This window comes from Oryzias latipes, chromosome 19, assembly GCF_002234675.1.
Source record: "Oryzias latipes chromosome 19, ASM223467v1".
Classification (NCBI taxonomy): Eukaryota; Metazoa; Chordata; class Actinopteri; order Beloniformes; family Adrianichthyidae; genus Oryzias; species Oryzias latipes.
The window spans coordinates 17,338,709-17,362,151 of record NC_019877.2 but is presented as its reverse complement, the minus strand read 5'-3'; the positions used below and the strand labels follow the sequence as shown (position 1 = coordinate 17,362,151).

At 41.3% G+C, this 23,443-nt stretch overlaps 1 protein-coding gene across 5 annotated transcripts in view; it reads left to right on the top strand.

Annotated features, from left to right (window-relative positions):
* The window catches only part of llgl2 (LLGL2, scribble cell polarity complex component), a 31,590-nt gene that overhangs the window by 5,015 nt on the left and 3,132 nt on the right, over nt 1–23,443 (top strand). For 3 of the 5 annotated variants that reach the window (XM_023949406.1, XM_023949404.1, XM_023949405.1), the window contains 24 exons: nt 11,609–11,724; nt 12,047–12,144; nt 12,381–12,462; nt 12,535–12,650; nt 12,726–12,884; nt 13,646–13,808; nt 13,899–14,025; nt 14,101–14,155; nt 14,255–14,409; nt 14,602–14,813; nt 14,980–15,047; nt 15,150–15,303; nt 16,573–16,677; nt 18,929–19,024; nt 19,093–19,289; nt 20,234–20,381; nt 20,458–20,605; nt 20,685–20,801; nt 20,880–21,046; nt 21,421–21,685; nt 21,756–21,906; nt 21,977–22,032; nt 22,129–22,176; nt 22,297–22,339. In XM_023949406.1, the coding sequence (XP_023805174.1) occupies nt 11,653–11,724; nt 12,047–12,144; nt 12,381–12,462; nt 12,535–12,650; nt 12,726–12,884; nt 13,646–13,808; nt 13,899–14,025; nt 14,101–14,155; nt 14,255–14,409; nt 14,602–14,813; nt 14,980–15,047; nt 15,150–15,303; nt 16,573–16,677; nt 18,929–19,024; nt 19,093–19,289; nt 20,234–20,381; nt 20,458–20,605; nt 20,685–20,801; nt 20,880–21,046; nt 21,421–21,685; nt 21,756–21,906; nt 21,977–22,032; nt 22,129–22,176; nt 22,297–22,339 (3,002 nt within the window). In that variant the 5' untranslated portion in view covers nt 11,609–11,652. The remainder of the gene's footprint in view (nt 1–11,608; nt 11,725–12,046; nt 12,145–12,380; nt 12,463–12,534; nt 12,651–12,725; nt 12,885–13,645; nt 13,809–13,898; nt 14,026–14,100; nt 14,156–14,254; nt 14,410–14,601; nt 14,814–14,979; nt 15,048–15,149; nt 15,304–16,572; nt 16,678–18,928; nt 19,025–19,092; nt 19,290–20,233; nt 20,382–20,457; nt 20,606–20,684; nt 20,802–20,879; nt 21,047–21,420; nt 21,686–21,755; nt 21,907–21,976; nt 22,033–22,128; nt 22,177–22,296; nt 22,340–23,443) is intronic. The other 2 variants (XM_023949407.1, XM_023949408.1) reach the window with 2 other exon arrangements.

Here is a 23,443-nt window from a genome sequence, read left to right as displayed (position 1 = left end):
ATTTATCGAAATTACATATGTCAAGGACTAGGCCCCCCAGATCATTGATATAAAGGACCCAGTAATATCTTGTACTAAAAGGGCTGAAAGTTCAGTCATCGTGAACTCTCTGGCTTAATTTTTGGACCTCGCATTATAAATCACAAAAGGATTAGTCATCATCCTCTCCTCCCTCTCACTCATGGTGCAGAAAGAATAAACAACAGAATAAAATAACGGGGCAAAACGCAGTAAAACAGCAAGACAATAAAAGACATAGTCAAAACCCACACGTAAACCCCAATCTGCCCAGACAGGCAAAGGTAATGGTATCTTACAATTCCTTGTGCTGCCAAATCTGGCATGAAGCCTAATCATAGATTTCAATATATATCCTATATTCTAATAGTGAAGTTTCAGGAAAAAATAAAAAACATCAAAGGAATTCATGTTTTACAGAACCAAAGTTAACTTTTTTTTATCAAAACTATTAGGATTGTAACTCACAGTTGATGTGAATGTCATTACTCCTGATAGCAGCAGGGGTATGCAGTAGCTAATGATCAGGGCCCCTTTTCCAAGTACATCCTTGTTGTTATGACGTCATGACGCATTGACGGCTTCACACCGACGCTACACCTACTTAACTGAATTAATTTGAATGAAAGTAAAATAACTGTCTGATAACTGTTGTTTTTAAATTGATTGAACTAAAAAGATGATTTATCATCACCAAAGCAAAATTTTAATGTAACAAAAGTTATCTTTCCAGCTAAAGCCAAAATACTCTTTTTAGAGTGCATCCATCAAGATCAGTCAGTTTTACTAACGCTTTGTTTTTGCAGTTTCACAAAAGTCAGTGAGCGTTTTTTTGTGGAATGTCTTGAAGTTGTCTTTGTTGGAACCTGAATTTAGGCAGAATCTGATGAGCCTGAACATGCAGTTGGGTTCATTTTCACCATGTTAGCATGAAGAGCTGTTCCCTGCTGGACCAAAGAGTATCTGCTAGCTGTAATCTACCAACGCTGAAATTCAGTTTCCACTGCTGACAAGATTTGAAAAATGAACCTACATGCAGTTTTTTTTTTCTTTTTAATGTAGGGAGACATTAACAAGAATGATTACCTCCATCATAGTCTACCTCTGAAGAAAAGGTTGAGGAGATACTTGATCATCTAGGTGAGGCTATGCCTCACAGATCTCAAAAATAACATATTTATAGTAATTATTTTCTAATGAATCAACTTTAACTGTCTCCTTTGAGTCAGGGGGAGGGACTCTTTCACAGAAACCTACTCTCTACAAACCTTATGTTTTTTCCTCATGAAAAGGAACCCTAAAGCAGTATTTTGATCCATTCACACATTTCTGAGTATTTTTCGAAAAACCTGGGCTCTGAGTACCAGCCCCTCCCAAGCAAACAAAAATGAGCGCCTCTCATGTGCTGATGTAGAAAAGTGAACAGCTCCGCCCCCAGGCTAACACACACACCCACTTTCTCAGCTGAGCTAGCGGTGATCTACGCTATAAAACGCTTTTAAATGCACAATATGCACATTCATCTTTGCAAAAGTTTGGATGTTTGTTTTCATGAGAGAGACACAGACGCACAGAGGCCGCCTCTAGGTTGACGTCATGAAATGCGCGGCACCCATAAGGGGTGAAATAATATTTAATAAAAGATTTTGAGAGCCAAAGGTAGGGCTGGGCGATACAGAATTTTTTATATCATGATATAGAATTTTTCATATCAGGCAATATCGATATAAATCATGGTATAAATCAAATATTTCGTCAAATTCAAACGCACTGTGGCTCATAAGAGGAATGTATAATCAGCAGGTTTTTTAGATTCAAATTTTTATTTCCTATCATACTTTAAACATAACAGATGCACCGAAGAAAAGGCATTTCTATTACAAACTAAACTGGAAAATTATAGCAAAGATTTTCATGTTTCAAAAGGGAAGATGACTAAATACCATTAAACTGCTTGATTAGTTACATTTAAAAACACATTAATTCTACAAATAAATTCAAATGTTTTCAAGTTTTACAGAACAAACATAAAAATTGACAAACATTTTTGTCACTATCCTGATCCTAATCTAGGAATTTAAAACATTCTCAAAAAAAAATTCTCGTAATTTAGACTCTTGCTGCTGCATCACCGTTTTTTTCAGTCTGAGATTGAGCGTGCTTGGTGGCTCTGCTTCAGGTGATAAAAGATTGGTGGTATTTCAAGTTTTAGAAGGAACAGCCTTCTTCACAATTTGCAGTGCTCTATACCCTGTTTTTTGTCGGATTGTAAAAATTAAAATACCTCCACACGGCCAAAAAAATCAGTTTTTGAGTCCCCGGCCAAGTTGGCTTGTAGATTAAAAAAAAAAAATCTACCTGCCAAACATTTTTTTACCGGCCAAATTATAACACTATTTGACACAGAAATACCTTACATTGTACTTTTTGAATTTTTTTTCAATTTTTTTTTCTTTTTCTTTTTTTTTAGAAAAATTAAATTGCATAAGTCATTTATAAATTATATAAACACGTCTTTGTCATTTTGAGAAAACAAGGACAAATTTATGACAATTTCCTAATTCTGCTTCCAGGTGATTATATTTTATATTAAATAAATAAATAAAAACATTCTGAAAACTGTATGTTTCAGATTATTATTTAATAGCATTTGCATTAAAGCTTCAGCTCCCACAAGTTAAGGGGGGTGGGAGGATTCAAGACATCTGACAGGTCACAGTCTTTGGTGCAACACGGCAATGTAATGCTGCAAAGACACTGCTAAAATTAAATTTTGTTGTTCTATTAATAAAATACTGTTTTTTTATGGATGTCCTATGAATTAATACTATTGTATTTATCCGCCACGTCTTAAAGGCCGGTCTGTGAAAATACTGTCAGACTTTCGTTTCTTCTTCACAATTAGATGACAGACTGTGAAACAGCTTGTTAGCTTAGCATCATAGCATTAGCCTCTAATAACAGTGATGTCTCCAAATGGACACTTTTTATTCATCTGTTTATTGCTGCTGTATGTGAAGCAGATTTATCCTCCAGTTCTGACTGGATACTGTTAAAAATAGCTGCATGTTCTGCTGTTTCATCACTCAAAACTGAATGCTACACGCAGGCGACGTGACAGCAGGGTGGGTAGCATCTCGCGTGTGTTTGTTTCAATCACGTGCAGATAGTAGAGGAGGAGAGAACAAAATAAATTCACTAAAAGAGAGCAAATTAACATGACTAAGATTATACAAACATTTACTCGCCATGTGGCGACTAACCCTCTAACTTTTACTCGCTGAAGAGGATAGAATTCTCGCAACTGGCGAGTGTTAATGTGGGACCCATCGAAAAATCTATTGCGATAGACTCCTACTACCAGGAAAAAGTTGTATCGCGATATATTTATCGTTTTTTTGGCCAGCCCTAGCCAAATGTAATATTATCAAATACATGGATATTTTTTACTATAAAAGGCTTAAGCATAGTATGGTATAGGCCCTTTTAAGTTGTAATTAATGGCAAAACGAAATCTTATTCCATTAGTCATTTTAATGATTTTGACAACATGATCAATGGTCAATAAACTGATCTGGTCATTCAAATGAAGACAATCTTTCGTTTGCATTCAAAAGTTGAACTATAGCATTTTGTAGTTTTTTCTCCCCAAATCCTTGGAGTTTGGGTGACTTCTTTGGTTTTAGAGTATTGATTAGTTTGTCCTGTTGAGGCTGAAATTTTCAGAGTCCGGTTGTTGTTGGAAAATGTGTTGCTTAATGATTTCAGCTGCTTTTCTCTCTTTTTAAGAGAAATGTTGAAAAGCTGAAACAGGTCAGCTTCAGACAAACACAGAGTTCAAGGAACTCTTACTGAAGGGTCTTAAGTGTTTCCGTTTGACTGCATGGATACAGTAGGGCTTTTTCCCCACACCTGATTTCTTCTTTACCTGGAAAGATCCAGCTCAAAACCAACTCTGCATCGTATGATGCAATGGAATTGTATAATCTTCAGCAGCAGATGAGATTCAAGTTTACTGTCTCTTGTAACATGGTCTTGTGCACCAATATTCCTGGCTTTTGAAAGGGCAAGTTGGCTTGAACGTTTGATTTCACTTCAGCTTTCTCCCTGAACATCTTTAAAGGGTTAATGCTGTTTTCCAACAATACTGGTCCAGTGAGGAACAAAAATCATGTCGAGCAATCAAAAAAGCCCCTGACCCCCATGGTGGGTGAGAGTCTAATCAAATCCTTTGGGTCATTCAGGCTAACAAAAGCTACCTAAACCCCTTCAATAAGGTGAGTCATCATGAGTCCCAGGCAAGTATAAGTAGGGGGGCCCAAAGCAGACCTATTGAGATTATTGTTGGAATTATTATTCTTTATTAGGGAATTGTAACTAGTTTTCACGTTTCTATTGTTATTTCAGTAAAAAAGGTCTTTTTTTGGAATAATAATATGCTGGTATTAATAATAAAAACATATCAGTGACTTCCTAGAAGACCAGGATCAAAAGAAGGAGGATGGACAAGAGGATAAAATAGATTGATAACCAAGGGGTGATGAATGGATGGAGGATGGATTGATGGATGGGAATGATGGAAGTTGGATGACCAATAGGCCATAGAATGGATGCAAAATGGATAGTTAAGAGGGAGGATGGACAGATGGAAGAAACCATGGAGGATTAAGAGGAAAGCTGGATAGATGGAAAAATTGGAGGTGTCCTAACATGTTTGAACCATTCTGAACAGGCTAATTTAAAAACCTGAGTTTAGGTAACCTGAAGCTTGAAGGTGACAGTCCTTCAGAAAACCTACATTAAGGCTTCTATAACATCCATTTAGAGGTTTTCCTGGAAATATCAGCTGCCTAGAGACACGTCATCAGAAATGAGGGGAGAGGAGAGAGAGGTCCTCCTCTGACCATTGGCCAGTCCTGCTGGAAGATTTCAGATTTGCTGGTTCAAGCACGATCCTGGCATCACGAAGCAGTACTGGCTCCTGCCTCTGACTGACGCGTCTTGTTGGTAGCAGGTTAGCACTTGCAAAACTGCTACCAACCTTGCCGGGAAGTGACGGCAGATAAACTTTCTGCTTCAGGCTCGTCCTGGCTCTGATTACAGGAAGCAGGAGTGAACAGAGGGGCACTTCCTCTCAGCCACACCCACAGTTGACAACATCAGTCTTCTGATGGATGGAAAAAAAGGGAAGGGGGCATCAGGGCACACTCTTCACTGTTCTTTTCAGCCTGAACTGGAGAGGACTTAACCGGTCCAGGTTTCTGGGCTCAGCCTGTCAATTATGGGATGTGTTTAAAATATCCCATACATCTCCAGTTGTGGGGATGAGCGGGTGACCACTGTGAGGTCACCTGTGTTGTTGTGCAGTTACGTCTCATGCCGTCTGCAGGAGAGCAGGATTGAATGTTTCGAATGCCAGGGGATTCCTGTCGTCCCGCTGCTCCTAAGGCTAAAACTATTTTTTTTTCTTCTCTTCCTGTTCAGACACGTTCCCTGCATTGTTTTGCCAAATGACCCCCCCCCCCCCCCCCCAAAACCCATCACAACCACTTCTGATGGTGCGTGAATATGCAGGAAATGTTGACATCACCATAGCGTGTAGTAAAGGATAACGGCATGGGCTGTTCTGTCCATGATTTTCATGTGGGACAGCAGAGCGCCCGGTTCTGAAGAGTCAACAAAGCTTGTAAATATACTTATCTGGGGGAGGATGAGCTCACTGCAGGACAAACACTGCAGTGTTTTAGCAGAGACAGGTTCTTCTGAAAGTCTGACAACATAAATCAATGAGACAAAATCCGTTTAGTATCTGGATTCAGTCTCACCGAAAGCAGTCACATTGCTTTCTGGGCCCCCCCCCCCCAGAAAGCAATGTTTTTTTTGGGTGGGTGGGTGGGGTGGGGGACCCCACCCACCCACCCAAAAAAAAAAAACATACCGTTTTTTTTGTTGAAGCAACTTAAAAGTACTTAAAAAGTAGAAAAAAACATTTTCCTTCTTTTTAACAGTAGTATACCAACAACCTTTTTCCCTTCTAAAGTTCCCGTGTTATTTATTCTTCAGTGTTCACACTCTTGTCCTTAATCAGTTCTAGGTCTGCAGCACTGTCGATTTTCATGAAGTCTTGTTTGGCACGGAGCAAGATCTCTGGCTCTAGCCTAATATCCTGACTGATGTGCCTCTCCAGGCGGTGCCGCCACTCCTCCGCTTGGGACTGTGCTCCTCCACTCTAAATAAGAGCCTATTTGATGGTTGAAGGTCGGGTGTGTGGGGTCAAAGGTTTTGGCCAAGAAAAACTTGATTTTTAGAAGTCCTTTCTTTGAAAGTTCAATATTTTGTACAATTTTATATAATGTCATAAGTAAAGATCCAACTTGTGAAACAAACAGTTTTAAAAAGTTAAAGATATAAGAATACCGTTTTGGAATAGAAAAATGAGGGACAACACTTAAATCACTTATAATCAAAACCTATGACTTAAATAACTTATTTTGTCCCTTTTTAAAATTGTATATACACGATTGTTCTTTTTATACATATACAAGACTCATTCTGAAAATTGTGTTTTTGGTGTTTTTAACATGTTTTTGTGGAATTTTTTTGATGATAAAGGACATATATTAAAAATTTGGCATAAAATGTTGTTTGAGTTTTCTTAAATAAAATTGTTGTGAATCAGGAACGGAATGCTCTGTGTCAGCGGCCCAACTCTGAGGCAAATTTCTAATGAAATCCTGCCACTCTGCAGAAACTGTCCAAAAAATGGCACTTTTTTTTCTTTTGAAGGGCTTTTATTACCCCTTGTGCGATCCTATGGGGTCCAAATGACCCGATCCATACATTGACATGTTATCCCTACCATGATAAAGGTGACGAGGATTTCATGTAATCCATGGACACAAGTGAAGATCACAAATCATTAAAGAAAAAAGGGGGCTTGTGGGGTCTAGATCAGTGTTTTTCAACCAGTGTCCTGTGGGAAATTACCTATTTACTAGGCCTGCACAATATACCGCAAATTTATCGTTATCGCGACATCAAGCTGTGCAATATGCATACCGCAAAAGACGGCAAAAATCACAATAAATGGGTTACCTCAAATGTGCAAAAACAAACTGATGGCAGCCTGAAATGGTGAACAAATGAAATTAATCCCTTTATGCATTTAACCAATCGGAAGGACCCGTTTACATTTTTGATCAATCAGATGAGCCCTTTTATGTTTGATGTTTGCCTCCTATGTTGACAAGGGTCATTTGGAGTATAATTTTTATACTGTTGGAGTGAAATGGAAATTATGTTTTTGGTTGTTTGGCTATTTGTTTATATACCGCAAATTATATCGTTATCGCGATATTAATCACCAATATCGCATATCGCAAGTTTTCCTCATATCGTGCAGCCCTACTATTTACATTGATCTAAAAACATTTACCATCTCCAGGTGATCAGCTCTGTCAGGGGTTGACATAGCCCAGAAATTTGCACTGGCCCACAGGGCCAGTAGCTTTTGAAAGTTACTGGCCCTGACTGAGAGTTACTGGCCCGACATCGCGCACAGCGGGACCCGCCGCTCCGCAGGTGCTTGCAACTTTAGGGGGGTCCGGGGGCATGCCCCCCAGGAAAATTTTAATATGGTGCATTCTGGTGACATCTAGCACTTATTTATACACTTTTTCAATTACTGAAAATAGACCATATCAAACTTAAATCTGCTCTAGTCTGTTTCAGACTTTTTGAAGAGAGCACTGCAGTGGTAGTAGTTAACACTAGTTAAGAAGTTTTCAGGCTGCGTCTAATCACTGCTATTTCACATTTGTTCATAATCAATAGTTAAGAAGTTTTATTTACTTTTTTGCTCTGACTGCCTTGAGGTTTTGCTTTTTGTTACTGTTGCAAAGTTACATTTACTTTTTAGTTACTTTATTTACTTAATTAAATTAAATAATTGAAAAATTCAATAAAATTAAATTACTGAGATCATTCAGCTAACTAGACAGCCTCACCTGTCATTATGGGAAGAAAAGAGAAAAAATTAATTCAATTATTACATTTAATCAGTAATTTGTGCTTTGCAGTCATTTTCCAATTAAATGTACCATTTTTGGGTGTTTTTTCTTTTCAAAATCGCTGAATTTCCGCATTTGCCATTCAGATACTAAGAAGTGACGTGCGATGAGGCATCAGCCCGCTGAGCCTCACCTTGGATTGCGCAATACCTATGCAGTCAGACGGTACTGCTGTCTCTCTGTATGTCGGTTCAATCACTTGTACTATATGAGCTGAGTTTACATAATTTAGCAGATGTATATGATGTACAGTGTTTGTTTTTATAAATAACTGTATGTGAGGGACGTGTTTCTTGTGCTGAGCGCTAAACGCCGGTAAAAAAGCCGCTGGGTGAGGCCAGACATTCTCGTGCCTCATGTTAGGGGGCGCCGGTGAGCCCTGAGATTATGACGCCAAAAAACAATAGAATAAGTGATAGCATGCGGCAAGTCATTTTCTTCAGGAGCGGCATATGGACTTTATTTACAAGTAAAGGTAAGATGACAGTAACGTTTGTGCTTTTTTCTATGCTGCAGTTTGTATTTGAAAAAAAAAAAGAAAAAAAAACACGCTGAAATGATATTTTAAACAAAACACGTTAACTGTTGTCAATTAAATGGTGAATAAGTAACTCAGTATGGTTCATGTGTTTGTAAATCTGACCGTTGACGTCAGTGCCTCACCAGCCATTAACCTCACCGCACGTCACTGATTATATATATATATATATATATATATATATATATATATATATATATATATATATATATATATATATATATATATTAGTCTTTTTGTGTAAAATTTATCAAACATATTGTGATCATGCAATTGTTCAAAAGTTAGAGTTGCCTTTGCACTAACATTAAAAAAATACACAGATAAATAAATCCCTATTTAGAATATATTTGGTTCTTGTGAGGATACATTAAATTGGATGTTTATAAACTAAAGGGAAAAACTACCAGGGTCAAATAATTTAGTTGAAAATTATTACTGAAAACTAACTTAACTTTTATTACTTTTTTTTTTTTAGAAAGAAAAGCTACAGCTTCCAGAGTTTTCTGCCACAATTATCACAAAAATGCATGTGAGATTGTGGAGGGACTGTACATCAATAAAGACTGTAGAGTTTCTTCTTTTTTAATTTTAGGACGCTGGTGTGCTGCGGGATTTTTGTCAAGGTTAAAGTGCGCCTTGGCTTAAAAAAGGTTGAAAAACACCGGTCTAGATCAGTGGTCCCCAACCACCGGGCCGGGCCACGGGAAATTTTGGCACCGGGACGCACAGCAAGAAAAAATAATTTCCATTTTATTGTTTTTTTCGGAAAAAACATTTTATTTTGAACAGTGACCGGATTCTCTCTGTTACATCCGTCACACTTAACGCACGTCAAAGTTGCGACACCAAACATCACGTGATACACACTTTGCGTTGCACCTCAACCCCCCCCCCCACACACACACACACACACACCGGTCCGCGGTAAATGTGCCTTGCGTTGTACCGGTCCGCGGTGACAAAAAGGTTGGGGACCACTCCCAATGGTAAAGTTCCTAAGATAGCACAAGGGTGACGCAAAATCAACTTCTTGAGCTTTTAATTCATCCATGGATTGGTTTTTGCCTATTTGCTGGTATACACAGGGATGTGCCCGCGCAGGTGCCAGAATCTATGTAACATAGCTTGTAAATGCTTGTCACCCAAGCCCAGAAAGGAGGAAGATTGATGAAGTTCAATAGCATGAATGGCTGACGAACTTGACAAAGTAAAGTAACTAACAAAGCCCTTTTCCTATAGAGCCTCTTAGTGCTGTACAATGAAAAACAAACTCCTTGTACCTCACATTCCAATAAAATTTGGTAAGCAACACCTTGTTAAATTCTACTTTAATACAAATAAGTAATAAAAACTACAACTTTAATATCTTATTTTTGCATTACATACATATCAAATATATCTTTAGTATCTTCAAAAATTAATTTTAAATAGGCCTCTTGAAAATAATTAGCTCGGTGTACTGTTGATGTGGTTTTCTGCTTTTGCACCAGTGATGTGTGTAGATCTGCAATATGATTCACGCCTTAAGTGACATTCTGCTGACAACAGGATAGCAATTACTGAATCTGATGGTCGCTGGATTCTGCCAAGATCTTTGAGGTGAAGGTTTTGAGTGTGAAGGCCTCTGCAAATCTTTGAGATGGAGCACTTGCCAGAAGATATCCTCTAGATGTCTCACAAGATACTTCTTTGGAAGATTTCTTTACAATCCAATCTATAAAAGTACAATTAACAATGCAATTTATAAGAAAAACAGTGGCACAACTTCATATAAGTATGGAAAGCTTTATTTTTATTTTTGGTCCAATGACTGCGCAGAACAATGCAGTTGATACATTTTTGATAATATTAGAGTTTTGTAAAAGTATTGAAACTGTAGAACATTTGAGAGTGCAGGATATCGTTATAAAATGCATTTGTGTTTTCTCATGAACATTGGTAAATTTTGCTGTCTTTAATCTTAATCAAACAAACCAATTAAACAATGCCATGAATTGGTCCACTAACTGCTGTTTTTATAAGTTTTATAAGGGTATGTAAATATCCAGCAACAGTCTTCAGCTACAAAGCCTTTTGGATAAGGAATGAATTTTGTTCCTGCACTACAACCCCAACATGAAAACGGAAAGTTTGTCAAATATCAAATTTCAAATGTGCAGAAACGTTTTTTAAAACAACCACAAGAAGATGCACTAAAAAACGTCAATTTTTGGATTACATAGGTTCTGCTATAAAGCAGCACTGCCAAAAAATGACAAGTTCTTCACTCTTGAAACATTTTATGATTCAGCTCTTAAATCTTTGACTTCATGCTTTCAGTCTTCATGTTTTTTAGGTTGAGTTGTAGTATTGTAGTTGTTCAGTTTTTGGCCCAAACCATTCATAGATGCATCTTCTTTATTCACTATTGTTGAAAAGTTGCAGAGTGTAGACCCCCAAATTGCCAGGATGGTTCAGGAAGCTTCATGTGGACACTCAAGACTGCTTCAAAGAAGCACAAATGAGCTTTTCCTGTCCTAGATCTCATCACCTTTTCATTCCATAAATGGAGCAAGATCCTTCTGAGTCAGGTTTTCATCAGCTGCTCATTAGAGGCAGATGCTACTTTCTGTGTCCTCACTGACCTTTTTCTGGAGGACACAACCATGTTAGCCTAGTGTTCATAGAAACTTTCTATGCGGCGGACTCTTCAGGCATTGATGGGTTCTGTTGGTACGGCACTTCAACAGGTGGATTCTAAGATTTGACTAAAGCTCTTCTGTTGGGACTTAAACAATAGAACTGTCAAAGCTTCTAGGTTTGTGACCTTGCAAACCATTGATGAATAACATGCTGATACCTGTGTGCACAAGCTACAGAGTGTCAATGTGTGGGTTCTGGAAGAAGAGGCATCAAAGTGCAGTGACAGTGATTTTCACAATGACCTGAACAATGCTGATGATGCCGACAGTATTGATGTGAATGGTGATGACCTCCACAGCGTGCGGTGGCCACCTGCAGACTCCATGCTGGTGTCGAGACACCATGAAGAGATTCAGAAGGACTCCCGACTCCCAGAGAGACCGGATCAAACAGGAGCTCTTCCAGTTCAGCAAGGCAAGTCCTGAACAAAAGACATGCCTCACCTGAACAGGTGCAGAGACAGGAAGGTCTCAGCCAGTGTGAACATCACAATTTTATATGTGAACACCACAGCTTAAATCTAAGAATATGATAAACTCCTGGGTCTATCTGTGAACATGACACATTTTCTGTAGAACCTTTGATGTTTTGAATGTTGAAGATTTTTGTCTTACCTGTATGACGGTTAGGACAGAGGTTTTCTGTTAGTTGGTGAGTTCAGTGTGTGTGTGAAACATGTAGGATGCACCCTGTTCTCCTGCAGCTCTGAGCCTCATGGGTTCTGTGTTCCCTGCAGACTGTGGAGCATGGCTTCCCCCACCAGCCCAGTGCTTTGGGTCACAGCTCTTCCCTGCAGCTGCTGGCCATCGGGACTCGCTCTGGAGCCATCAAACTGTATCCTTGAGTGAGGATTACCTGCTGCAGGTGTTCAGCACCTTCATGGCACAAAAACCTGCTGAGAGTAGGTGAAGGAGCAAGTCTTTCATTTACAGTATTCCATCCACTCTTTTGTGGATTAAACTTTTGTTTCTTTGAGAGCTTCACTTCTCCAGGTTTTCTGTTTCCACACTAAAACTCTGGTAGATGTTCTCCGGTCTGTGTGATTCATCATATTCTTAACTGGAGGTCAGATATGGAGCTCCTGGAGTAGAGTTTATGGGTCTGCATGATGAGAATGCTGCTGTCACACAAGTGCACTTCTTGCCTCACCAGGTAAAGTCAGCAAATGTTCAGCTCCTGCAGATGTTGGTGCAGCAACTCTCATTTCTCCTTGCTGTTCTGCAGGTGGAGTTGGTCACTCTTCTGGACGACAACAGTCTCCACATGTGGACCCTCAAGGGCCACAAAGGCGTGTCAGAGCTGCTAGAGATTGGCCGGTTTGTTCTAACTGGACCTCCAGGGTAAAACTGACACACAAACGTAAACGCTTCTTTGTCTGAAAGGTTTAGGCTCACCCAGTGTTCTGTGGCCCTCAGAGCCCTGCCCAGTGTGACCCGGATCACTGCGGTTCTGGCCCATTCCTCCGGGGAGCTGCTGCTGCTGGGAACTGAAGGAGGACATGTGTTCGTAGTGGAAGTCCCAGGCTTCAGGGAGCTGGAGGAGAGGAACATCAGCCTGGAGCAGGTTACCAGCAGGTGAAGCTTAACTCTGCTCTTTTGATCGTATTCTGCTGTCAAGCAAGCTCTGGTTCTGGACAGATGGATGTCAAATGATTTAAAGAGACTCTGTGGGAACCTTTCTGATTACGCAGTTTGAGTTAAAACATAGAGATCCATCCATCTATTCCACATCAACATTTACAGGGTCACAAGGTGAAGGAGGAATTTACCAACTCATTGCAAGGCTATATAAAAACATACACACTTTTATTTCTAATAGACAAATTGCCTGGAGAAAAACCACACTCTGGGAGAAGGGATCCAGCTGGGATTTAATAACAATAATAATTGATACTTTATTTATCCCACAATGGGGAAATTCTTCTCCACATTTTGACCTGGGGGAAGCGGTGAGCTGCAGAATGGCCGCGCTCGGGGGGGGGGACAGCTGGCTGGGGAGAGCGGGGATCAATCCACCAACCATTCAGTTGTTGGACAACTTGCTCTACCGCCTGAGGCTAAACTGCCGCCCATTTAATCTAGGAGTTTCTTGCTGTAAGGCAAACATTTTGAAAACACAACCTTGCACCCCCAATATTTAAATTTAATTTAATTTTTAATTTTTTTAAATTTAATTTTAAAGTAAGAAAACTTACAAAGAACAGTTTCCGTCAGAAACAATTTTTTGTTTAAAGCTCTAAAACCTCTTTAAACCATCACAGAGTCCAGGTTTTTGTCTTCAAACGGCTTCTATTTTCTTTAATGACTTTTATAATTGTTTGATTCCCCTCCCTTAGAGTCCCAGATAACTACATTGGGCGCCGAAACCTGGAACACGTAGAGGCCTTGCAGGAGAATCCAGCAGACGCAAATCAGGTGGTGATCGGCTACGGCCGAGGGGTATTAGTGGTCTGGGACCTGAAGAAGCACAGTCTACTACAATGCATTTGCCCCTCACAGGTAAGGTGCCCCTCCTCCATGGGTATGATTCTGAGGATGCAGCTGAAAGGATTTATGCAGAGCAATGAAGCTCCTCTTCTTTATTTTCAGGCCCTGGAGAGTGTGTGGTGGACAGAGGATGGAGGATGCATTCTCAGTTCCCACACTGATGGAAGCTACTGTCGCTGGACGGTGGGTGAGACGGACGGGAACGAAGAGAAGTCAGACACCCCATACGGTGAGGAGGAGGAGGAGCCTCAGCACCTCCACGTGTTGGTTTTTCCATAGCTAAGTGTCTGCTCTGTGTCTGCAGGAACCTTTCCCTGTAAGGCCATTTCCAAGATCATGCAGCTCCCTACTGCAGAGGGGTTCGTTTGAATTCTTCACCAACTGGTCTCTGCTTAGTGCACACCGTGTGTTCTTCTTTAAACCACTGTTCACTATTTTGTGTATGTTTTTATGAACAGGCCACCGTTCCTGCTATTCAGTGGGGGCATGCCCAGAGCCAGCTACGGAGACAGACACTGCATCACGGTGATCCACGGGAAAAGTCACGTGGCTCTGGATTTCACCTCTAGGATCATAGACTTCTTCGTCATCAGAGAGGGGCCACATCACAAAGGCAGGCAGTTAACCTGCACACACACACGTCCACAAACAACGTACACAAAAAACAGGGCATCGGCCTCAGAGAGAACAGGAGAGACAAAAACTAAAAACAGCAAATCCTGACTTTTGGGGGATTTTTGGGAGCTTCAGTTCTCCTCTTGTGCTCCCCTTGCTCCTACTGAAGTTTAGCTCTGATCTCCTGCAGGAGACCCAAGTGCTCTGGTGGTTCTGGTGGAGGAGGAGCTAGTTGTGATCGACCTGCAGGCTGAAGGCTGGCCCGTGGTTCAGACCCCATACCTAGTTCCTCTGCACAGCTCAGCCATCACCTGCTCCCACCATGTTTCTGCTATACCTCTCAAACTGTGGGAACGGATCAGCGCTGCTGGAGCACTGCAGAGCACACACTACTCCAAGAAGGTACATGATGGATAGATATCAAGCAAACCATAAAAAAATCATTTCAAGATGATCTACCAAGATCCTCCATGGTCTCTACTAATCACTGCTGTTCATATGGATGTTGAGTATCCACACATTACTGTGCAGATCTGTGCTCTCACTGTTCATTCCAATTCTTTTTTAGCTGTGGCCCATCAGAGGAGGTCAGAACCTTGCACCAGATCCTCCACAGAGGGACTTGCTGCTCACAGGGTGTGTGCCTGCGCTGCTGCGTCTGCCTGCGCCGCCGCGTCTGCCTGCGCCGCCGCGCCTATTCATCTCTCTGTAACCTCTCTACGTTGCTCCTTCATGCAGACACGAGGACGGTACGGTGCGGTTCTGGGATGCGTCGGGAGTCTGCTTGTCGCCTGTTTACAAGCTGAGCACAGCCGCAGTATTCCATACCGACGCTGACCCCAACGACAACATGAACCACAGCACAGAGGGAGAGTGGCCTCCCTTCAGGAAGGTGAGTCCAGCTCTCACCTAGTAGAGTAGCCTAAAGGTCCTACACAACCTTAAATGAAATGTTGGTAAAATAAGGCTCTGAAAATTCTGAAATTCCTGGTCTGAATTTTTGTTTTGTCTTCACAATCTAATCTCCTGTCTGTCACCAGAGAGGAATTCTTGTGGTTTTAAAATATTAGCTGTGGTTAAATGTGTTATGTAGATGCTTTGAAGTTGTTTTGGTTATACTTGAGTGATACATTTTCTGCAACAATGATGTTTTTCCAGTTTGAGCAGTGTGACACTCACGGGTTTATACTTTTGTTTGAGTTGGCTCATTAGTATAAAAGGTATTATTATGTTAATTCATCACAAAAAACAACCCCAAAATGGAATTTTGATCCATTCACGCATCTCTGAGCATTCCTCTAAAACCCTGCTCTCTGAGCCCCTGCCCCTTGCAATCCACGATAATGAGTAACTTAACAAATTGGGGAACAGCTCCCTTCCAGAAAAAGTCTATGCTGCCAGCCCCGCCCCCTGACTAACACACACCCACTTTCTCTGCTGGGAAAATGATCTGTTTTATATGCACAATATGCACATGGACATCCATCTTTGCAAAAGTGTGGATGTTCTTTGTTTTCATGGGCGAAACGCAGACACACTACTGAGGCCGGGTCTAGGCAGGTTCTAGGAAACGGGGGGGCACCCACAAGGAGCGAAAGGCGGTGCCTCCGAGATTGAGCTATCCTACTTCCTGGTTGGAAAATTAGCTCACAAAAATAACTTGTTTCATTAAAAAATTGTTCTGTAGTGTCCCAAAGTTCTTTAGTTCTTTAGTGTGCCAATATTAGCAAATATATGGATATACTTTACTCTGAACGTTTAAAGAATTTAAATGACATAGGTCCTTCAGCGTAAAGTAGGGAGGAGGGGGAGTCTTCTGCTCAGATTTGGTTTGGGGTTTCCAGAGTTCTCTGAGCCAATGTCGGTCCCATTCTTGTACCTGTAGATCTCTGTGGATTTCGGCTTGTTTGTCATTCCCCTAGTTTTTCTTGCACTGAGTGAAATTGTGAATCTCAGCTGTGTGTGCTTGCTCACTGTCGAGTTTGAATCAGAATATTTTGTTCATTCTCAATATATCTATAAATCCATCAGTTGGGAAGTATTGAGACTTTGTAATTCACGATCATGATGCTTATATTGGTCATTGGAACCTCCAGCAGAGTTTTTTTCCTGCTAAGCTGGTTCTGCTCAATTCCTGCATTAACTTCCCTTCTCTTTCCAGGTGGGCTGTTTTGACCCGTACAGCGATGACCCAAGGCTCGGCATTCAAAAGATCCACCTGTGTAAATACAGTGGTTATCTGACTGTAGCTGGCACCGCGGGACAGGTGACTGCAACATGCAGCGCTGCAGAACTTTGTACTGCAGCCTTCACTATTCACTTCAATTCAATTCAACTTTTTTTGTATAGCACTTTTCCTGCTTGAGCATCTTAAAGTGCTTCCCATAATAAAATAGATATATGTAAAATAAAAAAATAGTAAACAGTAAAAATACTACTACTACTACTACTACTACTACTACTACTACTACTACTACTACTACTAATACTATTAATAAAATAAATATATAAAAACACATTTAAAAAAACAACACATACACATCCCACCAGTACAATCAAAATAAATCGAATTAATTGTTAATAAGGTTTTATGAAATCAAATGTGGACAAGTAAAAACTTTGCTAAAAAAGATGCCTTTTTTCTTAAAAACAGTTTATTATTTGTATAGCACTTTTTAAGCAGAAGCATCCAAAGTGCTTAACATAAAATCATAAAATCAGAGACGATATGATACAAATGATATGATGAAACCCTCCACAGTGGATAAAGCCCTTGCGTCCTCATGCAGGCTGTTCCACAGGCGAGGCCTACAGTGCTGAAATGAGGCCTTCTTGTGGGTTCTGACCTTTGGGACCACCAGCAGACCTCCACCTGCAAATGAGGGCTCTGGGAGATTCATAAACCTAAATTAGATCTAATAAAAATACGTGGCCAGTGCCAGTCAAACCTTTGCAAACTAATAGAAGAACCTTTAAATTTATCCTAAAGCTGACTGGGAGCCAGTGCAAAGATTTCAAAATCGGTACGATGCTCTCCTTCTTTTTGGTTCTAGTTAGAAGGCGTGCAGCCGAGTTTTGTACTAGCTGCAGCTGATTGATAGTATTTTTATTAATACCAAAAAGAAGAGCATTTCAAAAATCTATTCTAGTTGTTATAAAAGCATGGATTAATATTTCAGCACTGGCTTTGGACAGAGAGGGTCTCACTCAGGCAATATTTCTAAGATGATAAAAGGCAGTCTTTGTAAATTGGTTTGTGTGTGCTTCAGAGGTAAGATCTGCATTTAAAACCACACAGAGGATTCTGACTTTACTGCACACATTCAGATAAAAGTTGATAAGTAGGATTGGACCCTTTCTCTCTCAGCCTCAGGACCAACAATTAAAATGTCTCTTTTGTCTTGATTGAGCTTTAATAGTTCTCTCCAATCCATGTTTCAATATCTAAAACACAACTTAAAAGATAATCAATGGGTCCCAGGTCATCAGGAGACACAGCCACATATAACTGGTTGCCATCAGCACAACTATGAATGTTTATGCGATATCTCATGATGACATTTCCAAGCGAAAGCATATAATAAAGGTTAAAAAGTGTAGGGCCAAGGAATGAACCTTGTGGCACATCACATGTCAGTCCGTGCCTCCCAGATGACACATCATTTACTCTGACATTAAAATCTGAGAACTGTTCCAGTGTTTCCAACCACGTCATGGAGTCTGTTTAAAAGAACTGAGTAATCAACTGTGTCGAAGGCTGCACTCAGGTCCAGCAATACTAAAACTGATGTTTTCTTTCTGTCAGTGTTGGACCTGGGATCATTCCTAACCTTAACCAGCGCCGTTTCTGTGGAGTGATGTGGTCTAAAACCAGACTGAAATTTTCATCAAATATTATTTTTATTATTAAAATCATTTAGCTGAATAAAAACGAGTTTTCCTAGCATTTTACTTAAAAATGGCAGGTTTGACACTGGTCAGTAATTGACTAGATTTGAAACATCTAAACCGCTCTTCTTCAGGGTGGATCTCACCATAGCAGTCTTTAAGGACGTGGGGAAGATCCCAGTCTGGAGAGAGTAGTTAACGATATTCACGAGCTCCTCCTCACAGGACGAACACACTGACTTAAAAAGTGAGGTGAGGAGAGGATCAAGAGAACAGGTTTTAGTTTTAAATTGGGAAATCACTTTCAGAAGCTTTGTAGCATCAATCAAGGCAAAACTCTAAGTTTGTTATTGAAATTTTGGACAGATGAATCAACAGATGAACTTAGTAGAGTATTTGGTTGGTTGTGTTCCAAATGTGAGTTGAAGTTCGCAGCCACTTCAGGGTGGAGACAACGCCTTCTAACAATTATCTTTGGAAGTTTCTGTGTGACAAGACCAGTAACAGTTGAAAACCTGCACGACTGATCTGAGAAACCAACATCCATAACTGAGGTCACAGTTGTGGATTCACATGAATAATGATTAGGAGGATGGCCCTGAAGTGAGATTAATGGTCTTTTGTTGCAGATCATGGTTCTGGAGCTGAATGATGAAGCTGCAGAGCAAACGGTGGAGGCTCAGGTTGTAGATTTGCTGCAGGGTCAAGAGGGCTTTCGCTGGAAGGTAAAGATCTCATACAACGTAAACCTACCTGAGTCCGAGAAGGAGCTAGAACACCTTTTTCTTAAAAGGGTCACACTCAGCTGGATGTTCGTGAGGACCCGGTGCAGTTTCCCCCGGGCTTCCAGCCCTTCACCCTGGTGCAGTGTCAGCCTCCTGCTGTGGTCACTGCCCTCATTCTGCACTCGGAGTGGAAGCTGGTGGCTTTTGGCACCAGCCATGGCTTTGGTCTTTTCGATTACCAACAGAAAAAGAACGTCCTGGTCAAGTAAGGAACAAAGGAACTGTAAAGATCATGTGCAAACATCCGAAATGAAATATGGTGAAGCATTACAGGCTGTTACAAATTTGTCTCACACTAGCTTTGATTGTTTTTACGTTCTGGGTTTATAAAGTTCTCGTGTATGAAATCTGAAAAGTCTGAGTTGTTGTTTTGAAACATTCAGGTTTCAGCATTCAAATAACAATTTGAATGCTTTTTTTTATTTTTATTTGAATTAGGACAATGCATATTAAACAATGTTTCAGCAGCTGCTTTAACATAAATATGCCAGAGTTAGCACAGGAGCTAAATTTCATCATGTCAATTTGAATGCTTGCATACATTTAGGTCAAAGGTTTATATGAAGAGGTGAATGCGCTGTTATATTTATGGCTTCTATAATCCCCATGGCTGATGATTAAAATTCCACTAAAAAAGTATTCCCAGGGGTCTACTAATTATGATTATGCTGTTTTTATGGCCAAATCAAAAAGCCTGTGTCGTTTTCTAAGAAATAGTTTCTGTAGAGCGGCAGTAGTTAAGCCCCTCACACCCCTAACCCAATATTACTACTGCGACAAAAATGCTGAGCAGTATTGGAACTATCCAGCCGTACAGTTTTGAGCCAGATCCCAGCTCAGACAAGGAAAACAAAGACGGTCATGGATCTATTTGTCTACAAGTGCATACATCAGAATGATGCGGAGCAGGGAGCCTGTGGCCTGCCCAGTGTACTTTCTACGGCACAAATAAGCTCTTTTTCAAACTGCACTTTTTCCGTCTGCATATTCAACTACTTCAAATAAAGAAGTATTCAGAAATGTAATTTTGAGCTCAATTTTCTTTATACATGTCCTCCATTAGAAAAATGCCACAAGAACATGTTACAAACACCTAAAACACCCATGGAGTGGGTCTCTAAAAGACTTCATTGGCTCTACAAATTGCAGATGTACTCTGAATCCCAGCGACCAGCTGGCCATGGAGGGACCGCTGTCCAGAGTGAAGAGCATCAAGAAGTCTTTGCGGCAGTCCTTCAGGAGGATCAGGCGTAGCAGAGTGTCTCTCAGGAAGCATCATGTCAACAGCTCTGCTAAGGTACAGCTTGTGGGCAACAACCTGTTGTCAGAGCTTTGAACCTGAGGAGCCTGATCTTTGTGTTGACTCCAAACAGTTGCAAGAGGCCAACGCCCGCCTGGAAGCCGAGCTGGCTGAAATGGAGCTGGCTCCGGTACAAAGAAAAATTGAGGCGCGCTCCTCAGACGACTCCTTCACTGGACTTGTGCGCGTACTGTACTTTGCGGACACCTTCCTAACGGACAGTGAGTGACCTTTCAGCAGTGTGCATGGATGCTTGTTTTGTGTCTTTTTAATGTACGACCACCTCTTATGTCCTGACAGGTACACATAACACTCCCTCTCTCTGGGCGGGCACTAATGGAGGCTGTGTGTTCGCTTACATTCTTCACCTTCCTACCATGGAACACAGAGGCGAGGAGCTAATCACTGCTCAGCCAGGTGAGGTGCAGACTCTGACTCCCTCAGGCTCACGTTCACGATCCTGTTTTCTATTGATTTATCTGTTTTTTTCTCCAGCTAAGGAGATCCAGCTGATGCATCGAGCCCCGGTGGTTGGTGTGGTAGTTCTAGACGGGCACGGTACTCCTCTTCCGGAGCCTCTAGAAGTTGCCCATGACCTCGCTCGCTCGCCAGACATGCACGGCTCACACCACCTGTTGGTGGTTTCCGAAGAACAGTTCAAGGTTTGCAAGCACACACCCTCTAAACTGGTCTCAATGAAGAACAGAGAACATAGATAAGACCACCTGTGTGGCTCACACCTGCACTTACAGCTTTGGCTGGCTCCAAAGGGTTAACTTTACTGAATAAACTACTACAGATACTTTTACCTTGTGGTGCTGTCTCTTAATTTGCTCCAGAGTCAGCCCCTCACACAGGAACAGGAGGGCCGAGTTTGTAAATCTGTTCTTCTGTTTTATATAAAAGTACTCCAGCTCTGTGAACTCTGCAATGGTATAGTACATCAAAACTATTTAAAGACTATTGTAATTCCTGTCCTTGCCTTCACACGTGTGATGGGAGTCTGGTCGTGCTAAAGCGTCTTGTTTTTCTTTAGGTTTTTACTCTGCCAAAGGTGAGTGCCAAGACAAAGTTGAAGCTGACTGCGATAGATGGCTCCAGGGTGAGGAAGGTGGGCGTCGCTTGGTTTGGAAGCAATCGCACAGAAGACTATGGTGAAAGCGGGCTGCTGGTTCTGACCAACCAGGGGGACGTGCACGCCATATCCGTCCCACACATCAAAATGCAGGTCCAGCACCCCTGCATTCGGCGCGAGGACGTTAGTGGCATTGCCTCCTGCGTCTTTACAAAGCACGGCCAGGGTAAACCTAGGAGGCAAACTTTTACAAAACCAAACTGAATCAAACGTTCTAACGCAGTCTCTACCCACAGGCTTCTACCTGATCTCCCCATCAGAGTTTGAGCGCTTCTCTCTGTCTACCCGCTGCCTGGTGGAGCCTCGCTGCCTGGTGGAGGTGCCCATTTTGAAGGATAATTCCAACCAGCGTCGTCCTCAACTGGACGGACCTTCATCCGCTCATCTGTACGTTAGCATGCTTCATCTTCCTTTATTATTCTCTGCTCTTTGAGCATCTTTTATCTTCTCTCTGCAGGAGCACCTGCGAGAATGAGGATCCAGGTAAATGTGCAGATCATGGAGCAGCTTCACGTGCGTGTGTGTTGATGTAGAGCTGCTGCTCAGATGGATTTGCTACCTGTGTGTGTCTGTGCGCTGATGTGTGTTCTGCCTGCTGCTGTGTTGCAGAGAGCTCAGCTAGACGTGTTATGGAGCATGCTTTGCTGAATGACGAGAGTGAGTATGAAGAGCAGCGCTCCTGTCTGTCCTGAAGCTGCTGTGGTGTAACTCTGCTCTGTCAGGTGATAGTGGTTGGGGGTCTGCTGGCGGGCTTTTTACTGTGTTGTTTCTTTGCAGATGTTCTGCTTGAAATCCAGAAGTCTCTGGAGGGAGATCAGATGTAAGTATGAACATGCATGCCATCTCTGCCTGAGATTCTGTAGACATCTTAGCTAAAGTGTAGCTGTTCCTGGTGGGCAGGGAGGAAGTGAAACAGTTCTTGACAGACTGCTCAAAACACTTAATCACCAATGATGTCAGTGCTAAAAGGCAGCATTTGTTCAGTTATGTGGGTTGGGGCTTCACAGGAACTAGAACTTCTACAGACCTTTTGAAGAAGCTGGTGCTTTGTGAAGATGGTTGAAGATTACCGATTACTCGGATCAGGAGTATTTACCCAATAAGGGGCTTCAGTGGCAGGTTAGGTCAAAAACAGGTTGGACACCGCCCCTTGACGCCTGGATTCTGACACCCTTGCTTTACGATGTTGAACGTCCTTCTCAAATCATGAATGGATGGATGGATGGATGGATAGTTGTAAAGGGATTTGTCATTGTCACACGTACAGCGAAATTTAAAATGCTCTTAGGTCAGTGCATCATTTATTTATTTTTAAAGTGACAGCTAGTTATTGGCTATTAATACACAGCTAACAGTGCAGGTTCAGTCATTTGAAAAAAACAACAACAAATAATTTGCAACTAATTAATAAAAAGCGAACTATTTGGTCATGAATAAGAATAAAGGATAAATATTAAACATAATTTACAATCACAGAAGAGTGTGAAGATTGTTTAAACAAGTGTAATAATAAACACGGTAAAAAAAACTGGGGTGGTGTTGGGTAGAATATCAGCTTCTTTGGGTGTCAGCCTTGAAGCAAGCATAAAAGCTGCCTAGCTCGTCAACCAGAGCCAAGTTACAAGTCTCGTGCATGGGTCTGCAGGACATCATAGGTCACAATCCTCTGTGGTTGCTATGCTCTTATCTGTGAAACCAGCTTTGTCCTATAGCGCAATTTAGCTTTCTTTGCTGCTGTAGAGACTTCAGCGTTGTGTAGAATTTATGAGCTTTACCAACAAAGGTGATATCTAAAAAATAAAGTCTTTATCTTCTAGTTTCCTAATGAAATCCACCGCAATTTCAGTAAATGAGTCAAGGCCATTGCTAGAACCATCTTGAAACGTATTCCTGTCCGTGTCTTCCTGCAGATACTTTAGGCCAG